Source organism: Theropithecus gelada, chromosome 9 (assembly GCF_003255815.1).
Source record: "Theropithecus gelada isolate Dixy chromosome 9, Tgel_1.0, whole genome shotgun sequence".
NCBI classification, from domain to species: domain Eukaryota; kingdom Metazoa; phylum Chordata; class Mammalia; order Primates; family Cercopithecidae; genus Theropithecus; species Theropithecus gelada.
This window is the reverse complement of record NC_037677.1, coordinates 121,526,012-121,550,569: the sequence shown is the minus strand read 5'-3', so window position 1 is coordinate 121,550,569 and position 24,558 is coordinate 121,526,012. Positions and strand designations below refer to the sequence as shown.

The 24,558-nt window shown below is 52.3% G+C and overlaps 1 protein-coding gene across 7 annotated transcripts in view; it reads left to right on the top strand.

The window, feature by feature from the left end:
• CTBP2 (C-terminal binding protein 2) overlaps nucleotides 1-24,558 on the top strand; it is a 172,012-nt gene that overhangs the window by 130,449 nt on the left and 17,005 nt on the right. Inside the window, exon 1 of one of the 7 annotated variants that reach the window (XM_025395704.1) lies at nucleotides 2,610-4,593. The exons of the other annotated variants lie outside the window; for them this stretch is intronic. Coding sequence (XP_025251489.1) covers nucleotides 2,895-4,593 — 1,699 coding nt within the window. The 5' untranslated portion in view covers nucleotides 2,610-2,894. Of the gene's footprint in view, nucleotides 1-2,609; nucleotides 4,594-24,558 lie in introns of those variants that run through there. 7 annotated transcript variants of the gene reach the window in all.

Here is a 24,558-nt window from a genome sequence, read left to right as displayed (position 1 = left end):
ATCTTATTTTTACTTGACATAATTTCTATAGAGAATGTTTTGGCTGAATTAAAAAATGAAGCCCATGAGATGTATTACTCTAATTGGTCCCATCTCACTTTTAGTCAACATGAGAATTTTTCAGAAAAGCAGTCCTTTTTAAAAGACTGTAGTGTGGGTGTGTGTGTGTGTGTGTGTGTGTGTGTTGTTTGTGTGTTGTTTGTGTAACCAGAGTGTTTGGAAAAGTGTAAGTCCAGTTACAGGTGTTCTTACCTAGCACGGGAAAACATCTGTCATAATATTTGTCAAATCTCAGAGCCTCGGCTGTGTGAGTTTGGGTGGTTTCCAGGCAGAACAGGTTGGAAGCTTATAGAAATGGAAGCTGGGCCTCCTGGTCCAATGGGAGGCTGACGCCGCCCCAAAGCGCATCTGCCCACATCTGCCCCTGCTCCTGCCATCACCCTTGAACACCAGCTCAGGAACCTCCCTAAGAATCATTACTGGTTTCTTAGGAGTTACCAGGTAAACATTCTTCTATAGAGCCCTGTTTCCGTTTGAGAACTTGCTGAGCTGAAAACCAGATAGTAAATAAGCGGGTGAGTCAGCAGAGCTACCTTACCCTGCTTCAAAAAGACAGCATGGGGGATTTTCCTGGAATGCTCCGAGTTCATCCACCCATCTTTGAAGGGTGTGCCTGCACCCTGAGTGGGGTTACGTAGTACTAACACCACGTAATGTCACGTTGTTCATTACAACAAGGAGAAGAAATTAGCAAAGTGGCTTAATCCTGAAGTGTTGGCCAGGCACAGTGGCTCACGCCTATAATCCCAGCACTTTGGGAGGCCAGGGCGCGTGGATCACCTGAGGTCAGTTCAAGACCAGCCTGGCCAACATGGTGAAGTAGATGGAGACATAGTCTCTACTAAAAATATAAAAATTAGCCAGGCATGGTGACACACACCTGTAATCCCAGTTACTTGTGAGGCTGAGGCAGGAGAATTGCTTGAACCCTGTAATCCCAGTTACTTGTGAGGCTGAGGCAGGAGAATTGCTTGAACCCAGTAGGTGGAGATTCCAGTGAACAGAGACTGTGCCATTGCACTCCAGCCTGGGAAACAAGAGCAAAACTCTGTCTCAAAAAAAAAAAACATTAGGGCCGGATGCGGTGGCTCATGCCTGTAATCCCAGCACTTTGGGAGGCCGAGGCGGGCAGATCACGAGGTCAGAAGATCAAGACCATCCTGGCTAACACGGTGAAACCCCATCTCTACTAAAAATACAAAAAAAAAATTAGCCAGGCGTGGTGGTGGGTGCCTGTAGTCCCAGCTACTCAGGAGGCTGAGGCAGGAGAATGGCGTGAATCCAGGAGGCGGAGCTTGCAGTGAGCCGAGATCACGCCACTGCACTCCAGCCTGGGCAACAGAGCGAGACTCCGTCTCAAGAAAAAAAGAAAATACTAGTATTTCTCTTTAGAAGATTCTAAGTAGAGTGCTAGATTGAGAGAGATGTGAGTGAGGAACAGCACTCTTGGGTTTAAAGCTTGCAGGTATGCATATTGTCTCATTTTAAAATGCTTTCAGTGTGTATAGCCTTTGTAGCTTCCTAATCACCAGCTTTTATTTTTGCTGTGAATTCTTTGTCATGGGAATCCTGCAGGGCAGGAACCTACCGTGTTAGTCTGGGATGTTGCTTCTCTGGGACTGTTCTGTATGTTTAAGGAAATGTCTTAATACTTTGGGGCGCTCCTTTATCTAAATAACTGCTCTTCTTTGCATTATTGCACCGAAGTCCTTTGTGGACTCTGAAAGCTTAATCCATGTGAATACGGAAAATCATCTGCAGGATCTAAGCCTGCTGGAATTAGGCTTTTCTTTCTGACGTACCTAAAAGAAGATGAGATATTCAGATGCAGCCGCTTCCCAGTTTTGCTTTGCAGTGTAAGGTTTAGTCGCCCATCCTCCTGTTCCTGTGACCTCTGTTGCAGTCACTTTAAATTCCAGATTACACACGCCCTTCCCTGGCACACACACCCTTCCCCCAGCCCCCCGCCCCACCGCCGCGGGAGTATGAGCGGATCTGTGTTTCGCAGTAATAAGGTAAAGAATGCATTTGGGCTTTGATTCACAACCAGAGAGTCATCTCAAAGCCAGATCTTAGTATTATCAAAGCATCAGGTTTCAGAGCTGGCCCCTTTTTTGGGCTAGACATCCATGGCCTAGGATCACGTGTGGACCTTTTTCTGTTTATCCACGTTTAATTTGTGTTTAGCTGTGCCATGGATTAACGTTTCATCGCGGTGGATTAAGAGTGGACTGACACTGCAGCAGCCTTATTTTGCTTCTGTTGCCTCTCAGGAATCAGTGGCGGGGGTGGGAGCAGCCCTGTCCAGAGGGGGAGACAGTGCTCATCCTAAAAGTACCCTGGTGCAGAAGGGGGAGTATAAACCCGAGCTTCAGTGTGGAAGTAAATCCCAGTTGCAGCTTGGGAGGGCTGGATGGAGCAAGCTGCCGGCTTCATCAGTCTAACGAGATGTCACATGGAACAAAGCTTTAGGGGTTTTATTTAGCTCCTAATCCTCATGCTGAGAGAGCCCCGGTCCATGTGAGCACACCAGCTAGGAAGGGGGACCTGGCAGGCTGGGGACAGCCTCCTCTCTGGGACTGAGCTGTAAGGAACGGACCTCTCTGGCTATCATTGGGGAGTGAGGCAAAGTTACCGTGAGTCTTATGTTTTGTCTGCTAAGGTTTCGGAGGATTAATAATTTAGGCCATGCTTTGAAACAGAAAACCCCCAGTTGGTTGTCCCTGCCGTCTCGGAAGGGTTAGCACACAGCCAGGTCTGTGTTTGATGTATGTAATTGAAGATTTATAAAGAAAAGCTTCTCCTCTGCCTCGTCCGCAGTCATTTTTTTTCCAATGCCAGTTCCCAGCAGGCATATAAATATTGGTCGTTCTCAGAGCTGGGATGCTGCCGGGTGGTACGAGGGCCCCTGGGAGAACGCTGAGTCCCTGCGGCCTCTCGGGAGGAGAAGCTCCCTGACGTATGGCACGGCAGAGGGGACTTGGTTTGAGCCAAACCACCGACCACAGGACGCTGCCCTGCCCGGGGCCGCCGAGCCCTACCTGTACCAGGAGGCCGTTTATAACTCAGTGGCTGCAAGAAAGGGGTCTACTCCTGACTTCACCTTCTACGACAGCAGACAGGCAGTGATGTCTGGTCGCAGCCCCCTGCTGCCACGGGATTACTACAGTGACCCGTCTGGAGCTGCTAGGGCGCCCAAAGAGCCTCCCCTCTATCGAGACCCAGGAGTCAGCCGGCCGGTCCCCAGCTATGGAGCACTTGGCAGCAGAACGTCATGGGATCAAATGCAAGGCCGGTCACCTGCCCTGCAGGATGCCGGTCACCTGTACCGAGATCCTGGAGGTAAAATGATCCCTCAGGGGCAGCGGACACACAGCAGGGCTGCATCCCCCGGGCGGTATGGACGGGAGCAGCCCAACGCCAGGTATGGGGCGGAGGCGCCTGCCTACCCCCCCAGCCAGGTCTTCAGCGACATCGGCGAAAGACCCATTGAGCCTGCCTCTGCCAGACAGGTGGCCCCGACGTGCCTGGTTGTGGACCCCAGCTCAGCCACTGCCCCCGAGGGCAGTACAGGGGTGGCCCCGGGGGCCCTGAATCGAGGCTACGGGCCTGCCCAGGAAAGCATCCCGTCCAAGATGGCTTATGAGACTTATGAAGCTGACCTGTCCGCATTCCAGGGTCCTGGTGGCAAGAGGACCGTGCCCCCTGAATTCCTGGCCTTTCTGCGGGCGGAGGGGCTGGCAGAGGCCACGCTGGCAGCCCTACTACAGCAGGGCTTTGACTCCCCAGCTGTCCTGGCTACCCTGGAGGATGCGGATATCAAGTCTGTCGCACCCAACCTGGGCCAGGCCCGTGTTCTGAGCCGCCTGGCCAGCAGCTGCAGGACCGAGATGCAGCTGCGGAGGCAGGACCGGGTGGGCCCCCTGCCCCGGGTGCGGTCCAGCAGCTTCAGCCACCGAAGCGAACTGCTCCATGGTGACTTGGCTTCTCTGGGCACTGCAGCCCTGCAGCCCCAGCCTGCAGGTCCCCTGCAGACAGCAGCCCCCCGAGCTGGAGACCCGGCTCGTCGCCCCTCCAGCGCACCATCTCAGCACCTCCTGGAGACGGCGGCCACCTATTCTGCCCCTGGCGTGGGTGCCCATGCCCCCCACTTCCCCTCCAATTCCGGGTACAGCTCTCCCACCCCTTGCGCCCTGACGGCACGTCTGAGCCCCACATACTCCCTGCAGTCAGGGGTGGCCTTGACTAACCCGGGCCCCTCGAACCCCCTTCACCCAGGCCCCAGAACAGCCTACTCCACAGCATACACGGTGCCCATGGAGCTGCTAAAGAGGGAGCGCAACGTGGCCGCCTCTCCGCTGCCCAGCCCTCACGGCAGCCCCCAGGTCTTGCGGAAGCCAGGTGCGCCCCTGGGGCCATCCACCCTGCCGCCAGCCAGCCAGAGCCTCCACACACCTCACTCACCGTACCAGAAGGTGGCCCGGCGCACGGGGGCGCCCATCATCGTGTCCACCATGCTTGCACCAGAACCAAGTAATACATCCTCCCCGCCTGTCCTGCCTGGGGACCTGGGGGGAGCAGGGGGGTGCGGGGTTGTGGAAGTTTGAACATAGGATGGCAAGTCCTCACTCGCCAGGCCACACACACACACCCCACCAAACAAGAAAGATGCAGCACTGTGACCAGTTGACACGGCTTCTCTTAGGTTAATCAGATTTGTGTATCAGGCCAGATCTGCTGGGGCAGCAGTGCCCTCCTGTTCTTTAGTTGAGGTCGGGTTGATTTGTAGATTTCCCATGACAGTGGTATAACTCAACTGTGTTTCTTGGAGAAACTCAGAAGTCACTCAGAACAGACTGCAGCCTTGAGCTCACAAGGGGTGGCCTTTTCTCTAGTTCACGCTGGGGAGCTTTGGAGAAGGCAGGAATGTTTCATCAAATGCTGGCTCTAAAGCGTGCATCCTCCATTTAGAAGGGCGTGATCGTGTGAAAACGTACCTCTCACGGGTCCGCACGTCATATCGGAGGCAGTGATTACCCACCGTGGAGATGAAAATGTGTGTGTTTGCATACTTGTGGGTTAAACAAAGCAAGATGTTGAAATCCCTCAGAACTCTCTGTTTCAAAAACAGATTTAGTCTCTCATATCAGAAAATACAGTTGGGAATTCCGCTTGCTTGAAGGGAAGAATATATTTCCAAGTCCAGGAAAGGGAGAGTTGATGGTAGGTGGTTTTCTTCCCAACGTGTGCCAGGTGTAATTTATGGCGTGTGTTTCCTTGGACATTGTGGATGAAGTCCTAGGTGGGCGTCCTCAGAACACCATTTAGAATGTTTATTTTAACTCTAGAGTCTTGACCAAAAATTTAAAATGTGAATCAGTTTTCTTCCTTTCAGACACACTTCTTGCCTCCCCGCCTGCCTCCCCTACATAATTCAGAAAACAGAATCCTTTTCAAATGATTTTTTTTTTTCCTGAATGGCTTGTGAAAAACAGGATGAAACAGTAAGATCTACCTTTTTGAAAATAGCCTTGAAGCAACTGTAGGCGGGGACCGAGGCGCCGGACCTCACAACCCTGCAGAGAACCCCCTTAAGTGTCTCTGCCATTGCTGTGTGGCCCTTCTGCTATTAATATTACCTCCTAGAGGTGACCTCCAGGCATTTTGCTTTTTGTTTCCAAGTGGAGACTGAGCAACTGGCCTGATTTTCTGTTTTGTCGTATAGATTCTGGTTTTGTCTCATGGATTTTTTCAAGTCTGATCACATCATTGTTTGACTTTCTCGAATACATGTGCGGCAGGAGGGACGTCAGATAATTTTTCCGAGGGCCTGTGCCTGCTCTCTGAGTCAAACATTCTTTCTTTGCAACCAACTAATTTGCATGGCGATGACATTTGTTGCTCCAGTAATTTCATCTGATAATGGCCGGGCTTGCAAAGCGGATCTGAAAACATATTCCTTAATTATGTGTTGCTAAGTGACGGGAGGGTTTGGTCATAATCACAGAAAGATTATCTCCTCACCCTAGTCGTGGAAAGGTTTTGCTGAAGGAGGACCTGTAAGATTGCCTTCTTTTCTTTTCTTTCCTTTTTCCTGTTTATTTTACACTTGCCTTTTAACGAAAACATTCACCGTTATTTGGGTATGGAGTGAGGGGTATTATATAAGTTGTTTGCAGTGTGATTGTTAACACGATGTTTTGCAGACCGGAGGATATTGATTTTTACTTAATTTGCGTGGCAGCGAGCCAGTGCCAGGGAAGTCTGCAGGCAGAAGCCAGCCAGCAAATCAAATGTCTCTGTTCAGTGATCCACCCCATAGCTGCAGTTTTCCTCCTCGTTCCTTATCGTATGTTCATCGTGGCTTTACTCCCCACACCCTGTCGGGAAGGGGGCAGGGGCTGGTGTCTCTGGTAGTGCTTCAGCTGTGTACATGGCCGTACATTTTGTGCGGCAGTTTCCGTGGAATCCACAGGCAGATCTGGATCTGTCGGAGCCAGCAGGGAAAGTAGATGGTGTGTGTGTGGAGGATAATGTTTACGTTTCAGGAAAGCACAGGTTGGGCAGTCCCAGCGGCCTCTGGTCCAGGACGCGCAGCTATCTGGAAATCCAGTGTTGCTTGTTCGGGACGCCACCAGCATGAACGCATCTTCGTTCTGGTGCTGCCTAACTTGAGGGCTTGCATCCCATCGGAGGGACAAGGAACTCTCTTCTGGAAGTTGACTCTCTTCCTCCCTTCGGGACAGGCAGTGTTGCAGTATTTACAATAAGGTGGTTTGGGGTTTGGGGATTGTTTTCGGTATCTGTTTTATTTTCGTATGCTTTGGCTATTTCTAACATATGTTTACTTTTTCTCAGTCTATGAACTACCTGCCTTATCTTGGTGGGTTTTGTGCGTACACACAATAGGCTCCTTTTTCTAGTCCAGTCCGCTGACCAGGCAGTCCAGAGTGACAACGTGAGGAGGGCATATGCCGCGGGGACCCCAATGCGGCCCACCAGCCCCGGTGACATGGACAAATGGGGGCTCCTCAGGCCCACGTGAGTGGCAGCACCTGGCGGGTGGTGGGGTCGGCTGTCGCTCTCAGGCTGACCTGGCCGGCTATGGCACGAGTCGCGGAGCCCTCCGGCGGTGGCTGCGAGCCAGCAGTCTCCCCGTGTCACGTGCTATCACCCGAGCCCTGCCAGCACCAGATGCAGCGGGGAGCATCAGAAACAACGAACAGGGCTGCAGCCATTTTCATACCTTTGTCTTCACAAAATACAGCCAAGCCTGCAACCTGCACAGGGCTCAGCTCAGGACACACCCTGGGGGCAGAGTTTCAGATGTGAGAAACGCAGTCCCAGCCCAAAGAGCCACAAAAAGATCTTTCTGAGCTTTTTCCATTTTCTTCCAGCCATTTTTCTTGATGCAACTGGATTAATGGGGCACACATGACCCCTGTCTAGTTGCTAAGGTCACTGCCTGAAGACTCTTCAGGATGGGGGGAGGAGCATGTGGTCTGTGTGAAGGGGCTGTTGAGGCTGATGGTTGTGACAGTTATCTGTCACCAGAGCTGATCACTCACATGGCTTCTTTTGGTGTGGCCTTGGTTTCCAGCAACTGGAGGTGTGAACTCTGGTCTCCTGGGTAGAAAGCACTCCCATCAATAATTTTAGCCCTATCTGCATAGAGGGTCTCCCCCATCGGCCCGCACCCCTGCTACTGAGTCCTCATGCAGCCTTGCCTCTTGTTGAGGCTCCCTCTGCACCTTGAGATCTGTGCTGGGGCAGAGGACACACTGCTCTTGAGGGTCTTGACCCTTAAACCTTCGACTGGCTTCCCCTGTATCAGAGCACAAGGACATTTGGGGGCGAAGTCCAGGGGCTGTGACCCCAGGCTGGCCCTGCAGACCAGCAGAGGGATGAGTGCAGCCCTTCCTGTGTGCTGGCCATGCGGTCCAGCCAGGGAGAGTTGTAAGGGAGCCAGGAAACCTCTTTCTGGCTGCCCCCAGGATCCCCGAGTCCCAGACACAGACCACTGCCCTGGGCAGGGCCCAGCGTGAGATCGGGGGCTTGTTCACTCCTTCCGTCCTTACTGACCTGTCACCTGCTGTTCCTTCCTTCCTTCCTTCCTTTCATCCTTCCATCCTTCCTCATTGACCTCTCCCCTGCTATGTGCCAGGCCTGTGACTGGATGTTTGGGGCTCCCAAGTGGGCAAGACCCAAGGCTTGTGTTCAGGTGCTTTCTGGTCTGGGGGCCAGGAAAGGCAATTAATAAAAGGACAGTTACTGTGACTATGAATAGCAGGGACCAGGATGGGGCCTGTGGAGCACCTGGAGCTCCAGGGCTGCCTGGCCACTCCTGTGCTTGGAAGAGCATCCCTACAGCGCATGTGTGTGCACCAGCAGGGATGCAGGAGAGGAGGGCGGAGCTCAGCACCGCAGCCAGACTGGGGCCAGGGGAGAGGACACCGCCCAGGCTGGCGTGGGGCAGATGGAAGTGTGTGCGTGAGCTGTCATGTGCAAGGGCAGCTAAGGGCCTGACTGGTGTTTTGAGACTCCCTGTGGCATCTCTTTTCTTGCAAAGTAATCTATACCTGCATAGTCAAAACATTACAACATTATGGAGCCACATAGCCAGGATTCTGCCCCACCCCAGCCTGGTAGAGCCAGAACCTCGGCACGGCCTCCCTTCCAAATCCAAGAGGAGCTGAACGGTTCCCAGGTGCTGACAGCTCAGCCTTTTCTAGCAAAACAGTGAACACACCCGACATCAGTGAGCTCTGCGGGTCTTCCCTTTGGCTTTTGTACTTGATCAGTCATTGGGTTTCATGGCCCGGTGTTCTCTGCATTCAGGGTGCCCCTGGGCAAGTCAGCTGCTACTGGCCTCTGTGCCTCTGAGGCCCTGGTTGTGGCTGATGCCTGACCTCCTGAGCCTCCCAGCCCTTCTTGTGAACTTGCCAGATCACCCTCTGCCTTCTTTGCAGAGCATCAGTGATCATCCCTCCCTCCCGTTGCTGCCCTGAAGCATTCGCATCTTGGTGTGCCCCCCTTACCAGACTGAACTCTGTGAGTGCCTGAACCTGGCCTCGCCCTTTGTTCATGGAGCTCATTCTGCTAGGCTGAGACTGGGTTTCTTGGTCCCCTTTCAGGCTCCTGGACGTGCTGTGGACCCCAGGAATATGATTTCAGCCCAGGAGCATAAAGTAGTTGAATGCATGTCCCGGAGGAGTGCCGCCTGCTTTGTGTTTGGGCAAATGTGTTGAGTTCTCTGTGCTTCTATTTCTATGTCTGTCAAAGGGGGTAGGTCTTGAACCTGCTTCCTGTGCTTCTGGGAGAGCAGTAAGCAGAGAAGGAAGAGATTGCTTGCATGTTGAGGTTGGAGCTGCCTGGCCTCAGCAGGGAATGGTGCTTTTCTTGTTGTGGTTGACCCTTGGCCTCTTCTCACACAGGACTGCTGAGGTCCTTGGGGTCTCGGGGGCCAAACTTGTCCCCCAGCTCTGCCTCCTTCACAGCACTTCCTCTGACCCCTTGGGTGTGGATTTCATTCTGTCCATGGAGGACATGGGGTGAACTACACCCATACAACTAGACAGCCCCGCTGTGGTCCTCAGTTTGGTGCAAAGGCTGCTGTCCTCGGCCTCTGTCTTGTTAAAGCTTAGTGAGTCTTTTTTCAAAAGTGGGTATCTGGGCATTTTCTATAAGCCCACATTGCACAGAGTGTGTCCTCTGCGCTGGTATGTGGGTGATTGGACCAGGAGTCTGGCCAGAGAGTAACGTGGGTGCTTGGCATCAGCTGACTGGGGTTGCAAGTCTCAGGCCTTCTGCCTAACAGAAGGTGGGCTCCTGGCCGCATCTGGAGGGCTCCAAGGGGGAAGAGGTCGACAAACGATTTCTGCTGGGCATGGTGCAGGACTCAGAGCAGGTGGTGAGTGAGGTCGGCGCTTGCTGTTAGTTTGAAGGAATTGACCCATGTTTTCATGGCAGACCGTGTCAGCCAAGACTGCTGCTGGGACCGTGGCCAGCTCTGCCCGCATTCCAGTCACCAGACCCTCTTCTGTCTGTCTCCACAGGGCCCGCGTTGACTGGCCTCCTCATGTCTATAGGGGCGTTCCATCTTCTGGTTTCGAAAACAGTTCCACATGGAGTAGGGAGATCTTGACCAGGGGACCCTCTGCTTTCTAGGAAGCAGGTCATGGGGTCATAGGTTCGGTTTCTAGATAATAGTTTTGTGTGACTGTGCGGTCCCCACACCATCCCCCCTGCCCCCACTGAGTGCTCTGAGAACCACATCACACCTGGAGCTCTGTGCATTGCCAAGCTCAGGGCCTCCTAAACCCCTCCAGGGATTATTGCTCCTCTGAATCTTTAAAAGCTGTTGATCTTGGCCGAGGTACAGTTCATATTTTCCTGGAAGGTTTGCAGAGCCAAGGGCATAAGTACCTGAGCAGATTCCACAGACCAGGTGAGTGGCCCCATTTTCACCTGGCCATAAAAAGAACCAACGGTCCCCTACGCTATTTTGCTTTAACTCTACTTTCAAATGTGGTCTTTGCTCTTGAGTGTCTGGTGTCCATCCTGGGGCTCCACAAGTCACATTTCAGCTCTGTCAACCTCAGTGCTTGAGTTGAGGGTCAGAATTCCTGGGTCATGGGGCCCAGGCTTTTTGGTGTCAGGCACACAGTTTGGAAATATTTCTCCCCCATTCTGTGGTTGTTTTTTTCAGTTTCTTGATAGTGTCCTTGAAGCAAGAAAATTTTAATTTGGAGTCTTATGTATTTACTTTGCTTATGCCATTGGTGTCACATCTAAGAAACCATTGCTTAATCGAGGGTCATGAAGATACACTCTTATGTTTTCCTCCAGGAATGTTACAGTTTCAGCTCTGACATTGAGGTCTTGATCTACTTTGAGTAAAGTTCTGCATATGGTGTGAGGTAGGGGTCCCATTCAGCCAGTTGTCCCAGTGTTTGCTTTGTGCTTTGCAGAAGCTGAGCTGTGGAGAGCTGGGCTGGGTAGAGCAAAAGTAGAGCTTCACGCCAGACTTCTTACATTTGGAAACTAACATTCTAAGGAAGAGAGACTTTTTTTTTTTTAGTGAGAAAGTCAACATATATTAACAGGAAAGCTTTTCAGGTGTTTGGCACAAACGTATTTACCCCTAAGAGCATATGAAGCAAGAATTCTAAAGCTTTTTCACAGATTCCTTGCTCATACGTGGGAGAGGGTTTTTTTTGTTTTGTTTTGTTTTTTTAATCCATAACTAATTAGCCCATGTTAGTGATGTAGAAACGAGTGTAATTAAACGTGCTGTTGTCAGGTGTGTGTTCCCCACTCTGAGGCTGGCTTCAACAAAGGGCTTTCTAGTTGTTTTTTACATAAAGGATAAAAAAAACTAGCCTCCGTTCACTTTTCTTGCCCCCTCCAGTGGGAGGGAGGAACTGCTGAAGGAACAGGAAGGTACACTGTAGTTAAATTTAGCCCAACAGCAGCTTTCAGCATGTGAATAAAACAACTTTTGCCAAATTGTTAGGAGAGCAAAAAATCCAACCTAGAAACACCTGTCCCCATCGAGAGGGTGAGCGGCCCCTTGGAGAACTCATCCCAGGAGGGTTTGCAAATGTCATTGGTACATGGGGCAGCTGTGTGACCATTTGAGGGAGAAGACTGTGGCTGAGTTAGTACCCTGGGTGTGTTCCACCAGAAGGGGCAAGAGTAGGAACCCTGATTCCTGGTCTCCAAATGCAGTTGTGTGGGGTACCAGTGGGGTTGGCGGGGAGCGCGTCCGCAATACCAGCTAGATATGAACATGGTGCCTCCTCAGGAGTGGTGGGGTGCACCTACCCAGGTGGCCCATGGAATGTGCCTCTTGCCCCTTTGCCAGGGCCAAGGTAGGGGAAACCAGCCTTGAGAGAATCTAGGGCCCTGATTGAGTTCAGTAAATATTAGGATTTGTCACTATTGTAGAGCTTTTTTTTTTTGTTTTTTTTTGTTTTTTTTTTTATTAGACAGTCTTGCTCTGTCACCCAGGCTAGAGTGCAGTGGAGCAATCTCCGCTCACTGTAACCTCAGCCTCCCGAGTAGCTGAGACCACAGGTGCTCACTACCACACCCGGTTGATTTTTATATTAGTAGAGATGGGATTTCTCCATGTTGGCCAGGCTGGTCTCAAACTCCTAACCTCAGGTGATTCCCCTGTCTCAGCCTCCCAAAGTGTTGGGATTACAGGCGTGAGCCACTGCACCTGGCCTATTGTAGAGCATTTGACAAGGATGATCCCCTATCTGAAATCCCAGGAAAACTCTGGACATTCTTCCTCTGACAGGCGCAGAGAGGTTCACCCCCTACCCTGAGTCCTACAGCAGGATGTGGCCCATGCCATGATGATCCCCAGGCACAGTGCCTTACCACAGCAAGGGGAAGTCAACAATGGTATACACTTGGGGAGGAGTCACCAGTCCGAGCTGGAAGCCAAGGTCTGTGTCAGCAAGAGGAAACAGGACAAAGTGGCTGGGCTCTGGAGCAGGAGTCATGACAGGCTCTGGAGCAGGAGTCATGATGGGCTCTGAGGCTCGCTTCCCATGGGTAACACTGGGGTGATGGTGCCCACCCCACCTGCCCCCAGGGCTCTGAGAACTGCTTCACACCAGAGCTGTGTGCACGGCAAGCTCAGGGCCCCCAGCTGGCTCCACGCGCACCTGCTGGTGCTTGCCTGGCTCCAGCTGCTGCCCTCAAGACCACACCTGCATCCGAGCTGCTCTGACTGCAGGGCCAAACTCCTTCTCCTGGATCATGCTGCTGCCTGGGAGAGTTCAGGGAATTAATTCTCCCAGTGAAGAGCGAACGCCATTCTTCTGTGTGATTAAATGAAATGTAAAATGTTCTTTGGACCTAAGAGGATTTAAGCTAGCTCTTGGGAACGGCTGTAACACACACAACGGTAAAGTTTTAATAAATGGAAAAGTAAATGTAGGAAAAGGTGAGGGAGGGTGGTGGGGCCAGAACACAGCGTCCCCTGCAGTCCTGTACACAAGGATAGATGGGAATTCTGCTCTGAGCTTCCTAGCAACCAAAGAAAGAGGGAAACTGATCATGTAGAAGAATCACACTGTGTAAGATGGGACCGATGAACCCGTTGCTCAGAAGCAGAGGTGAGTTTCTCCTGCCTTTATTGCCTCTCCAAAGAAGCGGCATCAGCGCTAGTTTGCAGTTTCTTTCTGGCATTACCTCCCTGCTCCTCAGCACCTTCCTCCGCTGCCCTTTGACAGCCTCCTGCATGTCACCTTCGAATTTCACCAGGGCCTCATCCTAGTTGAAGCTGTTAAGCTCTTCTTGCACTTGGCTGGTGCAGTCAGCTGTTCTTTGGCACTGACTTCCCTCGGGGTTCCCACCTCCTCTTCTGACCCAGCCTCATTAAGGGATTGCATTCAGGGATTTTTCGTGGTGGAAGGAAGCTCTGCCTGCGGAGCTGAATGTTGGCACCAACCGCCCAGCGCAGGCCAGTCCATTCCCCTTCCATCCACAGTGCTTAGAGCTGACCTCTGACCTCTCAACCCAACACATTTCCCCACTGGGGATTTGCCTATTAGATGCTTTTTATATGAAGGAATAAATATGCCTTTGTGATGGGTTCTAGTGTTTTCCTGTAAACTGGGCTCTGAGCCTAGGATGCTGTAGAAGTTATTAGATTTTAAGAAAAAGAAAAGAAAGAAGAATGGAGGCGGCGTCCAGCCAGCTGTTGTGCTGAGAATGTTCACTTCCTGGCTGTGAGCTGGGCCTGGGCACAGCGCTCTTGGCCCCTGGCCTGCCGGACAGCAGTCCTTGCTGATCTCTTTCCTCTTGGGTTTTAGGACCACTCGCAAAACAAGAGTGTGCTGCGAGCGTGAGGCTTCTCCCTCTCCCGTCTCAGCCTTGGCTGCCATAGCTAAGGAGGAGGGTGTTATTTTGCTTTTGTGGACATTCAGCCTGAGAAATATGGTGAGAAAATTAAGACTGGCACTGCCAGGCTACGGGCTACTCAGGGTCCTTTTGCCAGAGGACGTGTTGTTCATTTCTCTGGGGCACTGATGGAATTGGTCCATCTGATTCCAAGGGAGAAGCCAGCGGCCGGGGCAGCCATCCAGAGGGCTCCTGGTCCCGGCACTCACGGGCAGCCGTCCCCTCGGGCAGTACTTGATGGTGACCCCTGGAACTTGGTGGTGGCGCTCAGCTTGCTGTGGGTTTATGGAACATCCAAGGCATTTGCCCTCCTGGTTGCTGCTACTTCCTGTACCTTGGAGGGAAAGTCCCTTGGGGCACTGGGAAGGGCAGGCGTGGCCTCATGGCCTTCCTCAGCCTGATCGGGACCCGACCTCACTGCACTCTGACCATCCACTTCCCCCTGTCACCCCGAGTGGTGCTTAGAGCCCTTTTGTGAGGTGCAGGGACCCTGGTACACAGCGCACAGTAGGCTCTGTCAAACTTCCACACAGTGAGAAGTCAGGCTGGATCGTCCCGTGCCATCTCTGGGTTGCCTGTGGCCTTTTTAGATTTCTGCAGAATCTCACCCAGCCTCGTGCGTGCCCACACTGGACACGCCACCAGCCCAGCACCCAGCCTCGAGTGTGGCCGGTGAGGGAGCGTACAGCAGCTGGCCTCTCGGCTAGATTCCTCTGGCAACCATTCGTTCTTTTCTCATCTCTATTTTCTCTTATTTTTCTCAAACATCCCCTTCTGTTGTTGTCAGGGGCACATTTTTAGAACTTGAGAACTGTTCACCCAACACCTCCACCAGCAGTACCCACGCAGCGGGCGGGCAAGGCGCCGTCTTGGAAGTGCTTTGGGGACCCTGGGAGCCTGGCTGTGGCCCCAGCAGGGCAGGGGAGGATGGCCAGGCCACACCAGGGACCGCACAGCAAAGGCTCCGTTTCGAGAACAGACATCGCGTTTCCTGCTTGTGGCCTGTGGGGTTGCCACTGATTTTTGCCTTGATATGAAAACCAGCAATGCTGCTTTTCCATCTGGGCCATGGCTCTTCTGGGGACAATGCAGGACTCGAAGAGAAGCTAATGGCCTTGCTTGGGCAGGGATGAGTAGTTCTTTCTTTTGTGTTGGTCACTTCCTGGCAAGCAGGGTGTCTCACCTCGCTGGCTGGTTGTCTAGCACCATGAATCCGCTGCCTGGAAAGTGAGTCTCCGAACAATCACAGCGGGATTGACCACGGAGGTTTCCCCCGCACTGCTCTATGAAGCTCCCTCGGGCTCTGGTCACTCAGACCGTCTGTCGAGGGATGTGGAGCACATTTTTGTTCTCTACCCAAGGAAACAGATATGTGGTAGCTGGTAAACACCCTCCACGCCGCAGAGTATCTTCTAGGAAAACTGCCTGCTATGGGGAGCTTGGGTTGACGAACGCTCACTTTTCTTGGTTTTTATTCTCTTGGGGGTGAGACCTGATGATTGGCCCTTCTCTCCAGTTACTACTGAAAAGGACGGAAGGGTGTCCCTACCCAGCAAAGCGGCTGCTGGTGGCTCAGAGAGAGAGCCTGGATTCTGAGCAGCCATGGTCACTGGTCTTAGGCACCACGAGTCAGAACTGGGTGAAACTCAGCTCCCCAAGCTCATTCTTCCCGAGACTTTAGGGGAGGGGCTTCCTTCCAAGTCAGTGCTTTCTGGAGGCCTGGTGTTCCCGTCTCGGCAAGCCCTGCCTGGCCAGAGGCCCACGGGGTCAGGCATCTGAGGCACAGAGCGTTTGGGCCACTTGCCAGGGAGGCCCCCGAGAGGTTGCTTCCTGTAAGGAAGGTCAACCTCGTGTGCATTGAATCTCGCATTAACCCTCTTAGAGGCCAGTGTTGAGGGCCAAGCTGACATAGATCCATTTCTTGGATCAGGTGTTTGTTTTTTCAATTAATTTTTTAGAGCCGAGTCTCACTCTGTCACCCAGGCTGGAGTGCAGTCACACACTCATAGCTCACTGCAGCCTTGAACTCCTGGGCTCAAGGGATCCTCCTGCCTCAGCCTCCCAAGTAGCTGGGACTACAGGCATGTGGCACCACGCCCAGTAAATTTTGTAGAGATGGGATTTCACTGTGTTGTCCAGGTTAGGACAAGGTTTCTTATCACCAGGGCCATGAATGCCTGCTGGGGCAGTAGGACACTGTGACAAGGACCATGTGTCCCTGCATCTGGCTTGGGGAGTGGGGCCAGCACACACAAGTTGCTATCCTGTGGCATCTTGGACTTGCTTGGATGCGTCCTTCTGTTCTCCGTGGTTCTGATGACAGTTACCACAATGATGCCTCTTTTAGGCTGCAAGATCCAGAGAGACACCCAGGGGGAAACAGCACATGCCTCGTGTGAAGAGCCGCAGGCCCTTGGTTCTGGATTTTGTGTGCCTGGTTGATAGATCAAACAGTCACATTCCCGCAGTAAAAGAGAGAACTTTAAGACCTACCTCAGCCTGCCGAGGCAAGGTCACCCGTCTGTTTCCGGGGCCAGGCCTGATGATGTCTGTCTATCCGGTGTCCAGAGCTTGTTGAGTTGAACCAATCCAACAGGTGGTTTGCAGTGCGGTGGGCGCTGGGGTGGCATGCTTGGTCTCTGGTGTCAGGCCTGAGTTTGAGTCCTGACTCCATCCCTTACTCGCTGTGTGACCCTGGGCAAGTTCCACCCACCTCTCAGTCTCCATTACCTGCTGGGGAAATGGCAGCGTCTATGGCACAGGGTTGTCTGCAGGGTGCAACGGAAGTGACCATGACCGTCTTTCTAAATGGGACAGGCTCTATTCCATGGTCATGATGCCCAGCGTATGGTATCAAGAGCTGACTGTTTACCATCCCTTTATTACCTGAAACTCGACTCCTCGTGTGTTTGCCTTCTTGGGTGCATAGGTGATTTTATTGCTGCAATAAAGTATTGAAAACCAATTGAGAAAAAGAGGCTGACGGCAGTGGGCCAGGCACCAGACTCCAGACTTGTATTTTACAACTTCAGGCATTTCCAGGTATTTCCCCAGCTTCCAGGCACATCATGGGAAAGTCTGGTGTGTGTCTAACTGCTGTGGCACAGAATGCACCTGCCCACACGGGGTATGTGAAGTGGGGGTGTCCCCGGCGGCCCTTTGGCTACAGGCAGCCGATTTTCATTACAGGTGAGACGGAGCAGACGGTGGGCATTCTCGGTGGTCTTTCCAACAGGCTCCAGACCACCTCACAACTCGGAGCTTGGGCCCTTGAATTGAGAATCTCACTGTGCAAGAGCAGTGGGCTGGAACCACATGCTGGCAGCTGCCACCCTCGGGACAGAAGGCCCATCGCTGACCTCACAGCCCTCGTCATAGTCATAGCATTCTTTGCTGCTGGCCAACAGCTTGGAGAGGCGAGGTGGGCAGCTCCCGGGCGGGAGTGAGTTAGGTGGTCCTGGCTTTGATGAGTGAGTTCACCAGAGTGAACAGATAGTCCCAGGGGAGCCCCTTTTTGTCCTTGGAAGGTTTGCGCTTCTTAAAATTTAGTCTTTTGGCCAGGCGCGGTGGCTTGTGCCTGTAATCCCAGCACTTTGGGAGGCCGAGGCATGCGGACCACCTGAGTTCAGGAGTTTGAGACCTACCTGGCCAACGTGGTGAAACCCTGTCTGGGAGGCTGAGGCAGGAGAATCTCTTGAGCCCAGGAGGCGGAGGTTGCAGTGAGCCGAGATCGCGCCACTGCACTCCAGCCTGGGCAATAGAGTGAGACTCCATCTCAAAGGAAGAAAAACAATTTAGTCTTTGGCGATGCCCTGAGGCTCACCTCTTCCACAGAGGCTTGGAGGAGCAGCCACATGAGCGGGGTGTGCAGAGGCACAGGCGGGTGGGGGGTCTGACCCAAGGGCACATCTGACCTTGGCGTGCCGGCAGGAAGAGAACAAGTAGTCCTGGAAGATTCCACCGGAACTGTTTATTGGAAAGGGGACTCAGATGTGTTCCCCTCCAGAGTGGTGGCTGAGAGTGTCCCCATCCTGTGCATAAGATCCTGACTGCCCGTCCCTGCAGGGACCGTCCCCATGTTGGGAAGCAGGAGGGTATGTTGCAGAGCCTCACCCAGTGGGAAGCCAGAATCCTCACTCCTTGCTCCTCCAGCTTGGCTGTTGCTCCAGCTTCTATCCCCACATCCTGTCCTCCCTCCTAGAGCCCAGGGACCACCCATGTGAGGCTGGGACACTGGGGAAATCTCGCACACGTAGCGCGTCTCACCAAAAATAGAAGCAGAGCCTCACGTCCTTGGCTGCTTCGCTGTGGGAATGCCTTCTAAGGCACCGTTTTTGGTGATGTCCCTTTACGGATCTTTCAGGCCCAGTGAGTCAGCAGTGTCTGCATTCACACGGGCTGGGTGGGGTTGTTGGATCTGCCCCGGGTGGATGGCACCTGCTTCCTCAGGGCAAAAATTCACCCCAGAACGTGAGCTGCTCCCAGGGATAGGTGAAGGTGACGGAGCCCAAACACTCAACACCACAGTCAGCCAACAGGACAGTGTCTGGGCTTCCAAAAAGCTACCAGTGCTTAAAAACGCTTTCAAGCACCTAACGTCACTCTTGGTTTTTTTATTTTAAGCTGTGTTACAAAACAAGAAAATACCTGTCACTTTCCTGTGTTCAGGGCCCCGTGCTCCTCTGTTCAGCATGGCGCGGACACTGCAGGGTGCGGGCTGCAGCTTCCCCGGGGGCGCCGAGGAACCTGTCGAAGTGGCTGCACGTGCTTGTCTTTCTAGGGTTGTAGACGAGCTTTGTTTTCAGGGGGTTTGTATTTTGTGTTTTTTTCTGAACTTGATAGTGTGGTTCTAGACATCTCTTTCCAACCGTGGAAGATACCACACATACTCCTGGTTATTGACATGATCACCCAGAAAGCTTTTGGGGGCCAGAGAACATGGCCCAGGCTCTGGGGAGCAGCAGACTGCACCTGACTGGCTGGATAAAGACAGGGGTACCTGGAGCCTCCTGCCTCGCCAGCTCTGTGTCCAGCTGTCACCTGAGCTACAAGGGAGATTACCTGGGAGCCTCTCACATGTCACATTGTGACTCATTCAGATACATGTTTTAAGAAGCAAATCTATTTATCATGGTGTTCCTGTGGCCATTTCTTCACCAAACCTCCAGCTGACTTTGCAGAGAATGCCAAACTCAGAAGCCGAGGAGGAGTTTAAAGCTAGGTTCCCCACGGGGCACCTCCAGCCTTCTGGGGAGCCCACTTGCTGTGGGGCACCCTAAACAGCACAGCCCCTGGGTGCTCAGAGGCCCTGGTGAAGCTGGATTTCCCAACACTCAGTCTTTTCCTCCTTACAGAAAGGCGGGGGGAACTTGAGGGATAATTCACATGAACCCTTTGCCATAAACCCTTTTAAATTGTTCGCAACTAAGAGCCCAACTTTGGAAGACTAAGATCCTGGTGTTCTCAGCGTGAGGAGTGCGCTGGCTGAATATGCAGCAGATTGCGAGCTTTTTCCTACCCGATTGTACCTCACTGGAGAAAATATGGATAATCCCTATAGCTGCTAAGGATGTACACAGTGACGGCACAGCCATCACCAGTTTCTAACTTTAGAAGGTGTACTTCATTCTTTAAATTCCCCGGCACTCACTTTATACCACGCTGCTCTCTCATTCTCTCCTCACTCTGTCTTCCAGCGCCTGGTTCAGGCTAGTCCTTGTCCAAGGTTGAGTTAAATCATTTTCAGCTGGGCCAGGTCTTCAGCAGCTTGGTGTGTGTGATGCCACTCCAGGGCTGAGGTCCTGGCTTCGGGAAGAATGTGGGGATCGATTAGTGATGTCTGCTGTGAATGCAGAAAGAGAGATAAGTGTTGCGCATTTGCATTGCATGGTGGGAGGAGGTGTGTGCACATGAGCCGGGCAATCTGTTGGGGGTGTCAGGTGACACTTAAAACTTGAGGACTGGGTTCTCCTTTCTAGGGGAGCACATACTACCTCTACATGACTGAGACTGTAAAATGAAATCGCAGCCTCTGGGAAGCTGGGCAAGGAAGTGGACGCAGCATTGGGACAGCTTCCCAGAAACAACGCAGAGAGAAAGCCCATTTGCCAAATGAAAAAGCAGATAACAACGTAGAAACAAAGCTGAGATTTCCAATAGCAGTTGCTTTCTTTTTTTTTCTTTTTTTTTCTACCTTAAAATAGTGCCACTCTTAGCAACACAGATTTTCTTCCAAATCATGCCTTGAAGCTGCTCCTGGAGCCACTGGCTCATCAGCAACCTGCTCCTGTGGTCCTTCTTGTGAAAGGCAGAGGGGAGATGCCTGTTTCCCACAGTCTTCTCTGCAGCTGCCGTGGGGGCGGGCACCTTCCTGGCTGCTGGGGGCACAAGGAGGGGGAGTCACCGTGGCTTGCTCACATTCCAGATCAGCCAACTGCAGAACATTTGTTGTTGTTTAGATCCCACGTCTGACGGTTTAGAACAGCTTTTATAACGTGGTTAAACATGTTTACAAAGCAAGGGAGGCATCTCTTACCTTGACAACACGAGGCTCCCACAGACCGCCTTCCCCTACTCAGAGCTCCATAGCCCTGTGTGCTGGGCTGGCCTGTAGACCCATTGAGGCAGCTGTGTTTACAAGTTTAATGCCAAGTGTCTGAGAGGCACTTGCGTATGTCCCAGCATCAGTATCTGGCCCCCAGCTTGGTTCTGTCACAATTTTCAGTTTAATATTGTAGAAACCCAAGCCTCTGAAATAATACTCTTAGCAGGCCTTAGTTCTGATTCTGTGTCTGGCTTTCTAGAAATCAGGTCTGCTGAGCTTAGCCAGTGAGGATCAGGTCATGCTGGATTGCAGAAAGCGGCCATTTAGTTGGGGAACAGGCTGCATTTAAGAGGAAGCTTTTCTGAGGGTGGTGGGATTGGTGGGATATTAAGTGGGGCTTCCTTGGAGGGAGGCGGGGCCTCAGGTACAGCTCTGTTGGGTCCCTCCCTGTCCCACCCCGGCCTCTGGAGTTTGTGTGGTTTTGTCTCCTCTTTCTACCTGGATCATTGTGCATGAGGCTGGGAGCCACACCGGCTGCTAGGGTCGCCTGCCTCCCAGGCCACCTGCAGGTCATAGGGGCTGATGAAGCCTTGAATGGCTTGGCTCTGTTTGAAATGTTTGTTCCTCGGTGCCGTAAAGAAATAACACTTGAACATAAATGTAATTGATTTAGTAAGGCCATTTTCATTTCCTGCAGAAAGGGTACAATTGCCAGCAGTTTTGCCACACGAGTACACCGAACAAAGGAGACAGGGCCATTTATGACCTGACGCGTCCACCCTGTGGCTGTGTCCGGTTTCCATTGGCTGGAACGGGACCTCACATGCTGTATTTGTCCTGATTGGCTAGCAACTTAGAACTTTTTAAAAGAGGCAAAGGTAGAGGGAACAAAGGAAGGAGGAAGTAACTTGTGGAATGTTGAGAAAGGTAAAAAAAAAAAAAAACTTTTAAATAAGGAAGAGAAACAGGCTATGACCTCATGCTTGCTTGGACCGGTATAAGCATGCCAGGGCAAATATTTAGGCTAAATTGTGGGAGCTAAGAACACAAAGTACATTGATTTCCTTACCACGGCTAGCAGATATTTGAGAATATTAGCACGGGTCTTTGAATACATTTTGCCTCTAAGAGAAGTTACTATTTATTCCTCCTAATTAGACGGGGAGGAAAGTCTTTGAAGAGGAACCTTCTTTACTTTTTACAGCTGGGAGCTGCTTGCAGCACTCTGAATGACGCCTTCTGTCGCGATCTTTGGAAGCCCTGCCTGGATCTCCCGTCTGTGGAAGGATCCAGGTACTTCTTACAGTATCTGTGTTAGGGCAGCTGGTGATGGCACCTGGCAGATTCCAGCAACTACCTTCATTCCACAGAGGCTCCCTCCTGCAAGGCCACTGCTGTGACTCTGAGCAGTGGTTCTTCTCGTGAATGTGACGGCTTCTGTCAGCCCTAAGATTGCAACCTGCAGGGGTTTCATGGGGCAACCCTGGGGTATGTGGCCAACGTCTGTCCTTGGGCAGCCACAGCCCCTGTCAGGAACGGGAACTGCCACCCTGAGCTCCCAGCCAGTCTGGCACCGGTGTCTTGAGACTGCTGCGGTGTCAGGAAACTTCTATAAAATCTAGTGAGTTGTAAAAAAGAGGCCAGAGCCGGCCAGGCACCGTGGCTCATTGTCTGTAATCCCAGCATTTTGGGAGACCGAGGCGGATGGATCACCTGAGGTCAGGGCTTTGAAGCCAGCGTGGCCAACATGGTGAAACCCTGTCTCTACTAAAAATACAAAATTACCCAGGCACGGTGGCACGTGCCTATAGTCTCAGCTACTTGGGAGGCTAAGGTAGGAGAATCACTTGAACCTGGGAGGCAGAGGTTGCAGTGAGCGGAGATCGTGCCACTGCGCTCCAGCCTGGGCAACAAGAGTGAAACTCTGTCTCAAAAAAAAGAAAAGAAAAAACAAAAAGGTCAGAGCCATCCTTTGCCTCGTATGTCAGAAATGGTCATTGCAGCTGCTTTGCTTTGGGTGGAAGCCTAAAATCCTGAAAGCGACAAAACCTTTCCCTTGGGGTAGTTTGTCTTGAGCTTCAAGCAACAGAAACCCATTTAGATCATTTTTAAATAATGAGAATTTCTGTTGAAAGGATGTCGGCTTAGCTCACACAATGTCTAGAAAGACTGGAAAATGGGTCTCAGAAACACTGCAGGCAGCTTTCTGTGGCAGGATCAGTCCTCCTTGGTGACTGCTCAGGAGAACATCCCGTTTGCCTTGCATGGTACTGAGCCAGGAGGTCAGCTCCAGGCCTGTCCGCCTGTATCCGAGAAAGCAGCAGCTCCCCACAATGAAATGCAGTGTTTTCCAGCTCCGAATCCTCCCGGCATCCTCCCTGAGATCTCCCTGACTTAGGATCTGTGAGATCTGCGGGCTTGGCTTTTCCCAAGTGTCTGGTTACTGTTCACAAAACTCCAGCAACTTGGCCTGGTGTTGCCTTTGTTTTTGACTGAGCATCTCTCATTTCACAATTATTTATTGCAGCTGCACCTCTAAGCAATCCCAGGCCCAGGGGTGGGCGTCGGTACTGGCCTCGAGCTGGTGCACAGCGCATCCCGGATGGAGGGGCAGGGCCGCACGGGTGCACACGCAAGCCTGAAACCAAATAGTAATTGATACCAGGGGGGCCGGTAGGGCTTTGTGCTCTACACAGTTAATGTGGGCAGGCTGTCAACAGGAAGGCACTGATGTCGTTTCCCTGATGCGTCCAGTTGCAGCTGGAATTGTCCTGAAATGGACACAGCAGGTTTACTGGTGGGAGATGGTAGGAAGGAAGAATAGCACATAGAGGGCACCAGGGCCCTGTGAGCCTTGTCCCCAAGTGTTTCCTCATACCTCGTGCTTGCGCACCATGGTACGGGGCCACCCTGAGCTCTGATTCCTGGGCTGTGAAGTGGGAGGAACAGCAGCCCTGTAGGACTCCTGTCAGCCTTGTGGTCTGTCTGCATGGAACAGGCCTTCAGCTGGGCATAGCAACTGGAAGCCTTGGCTTTTTATCATAAAGCCCAGTTCTCAGGAAGCCCTCGTTACCTACTGTGCCTTGGGCTTTCTCCTTGCAAATTCCCAATCCTCCCACCCCACTGGGCCTGGGGACCCCACATCCCTGAAAGGGTCATGTTCCATCTTAATGTATATGAATCTTACTCTATGTGTCAGTTACATCCTAATGTGTTAAAAACTTACTCAAATTGTCAGAAGCCTGAAACAGGTGTCAGGAATCCTGTGTGAGGTAAGATGGGGGATCTGTTTGCACCTTCATCTCTCCATATGAGATCTTCCATATGAGATATTCCAGGAACCTCTGCCCCAGGCTCTGGCAAGGCAAGCCTGTAGGGGCAGCTTCTGCCATGCAGGGGCTTGAATTTAAGTCCAAATTCTCTGGTGTGTAGGTGGACAGTTTCCTTCTGGGACTGAAGGAGCACATGGGAGATGGTGCTTTCCTTTCTAGAGCAAACCTTGGCAGCGTCCCAGCTAAGCGCTTGCGCTCAGGGCTGGGAGTCTCCCGTGGCCTCCATATCCCTGCACCTCATGCAGGACACCTCACCCACTCCCAACCCCCCACCTCCGGCCGTCATGCCCGGCATCTTTTCCCAGCATGGGAACCCATTTGCTTTTCTCTTTTCCCACCTTGCCATGAAGGACCTGCTGCCAGGATTCGAGCCTCAGACCTCGGACAGGTCTCTTGGGCCATCCTCAGCCATGCTCTGCGTGCCGGCCATCAGGGAGGGTAAAGGGTGGGTTTCACCAACGAGAAAGGCAGCGCGTGTCGGGGAGGAGGCCGATCGCTAGGCAACCTGGAGTTTGTTACCCTGGTAACGGATCCATGCACTGATGATGCTGTGGATGGACATCTTGTGACAATGGCCTCTCAGGCTCCCCAGATGCATCGGCGGCTCTGGATTCCCACCTTGCGCCCAGCGTGGTTTTCCTGTGTGGCTCCTGTTTAGTGGACAGCTTGGATTTCTTATAATCAGGAACTGTCTCCAGTAAC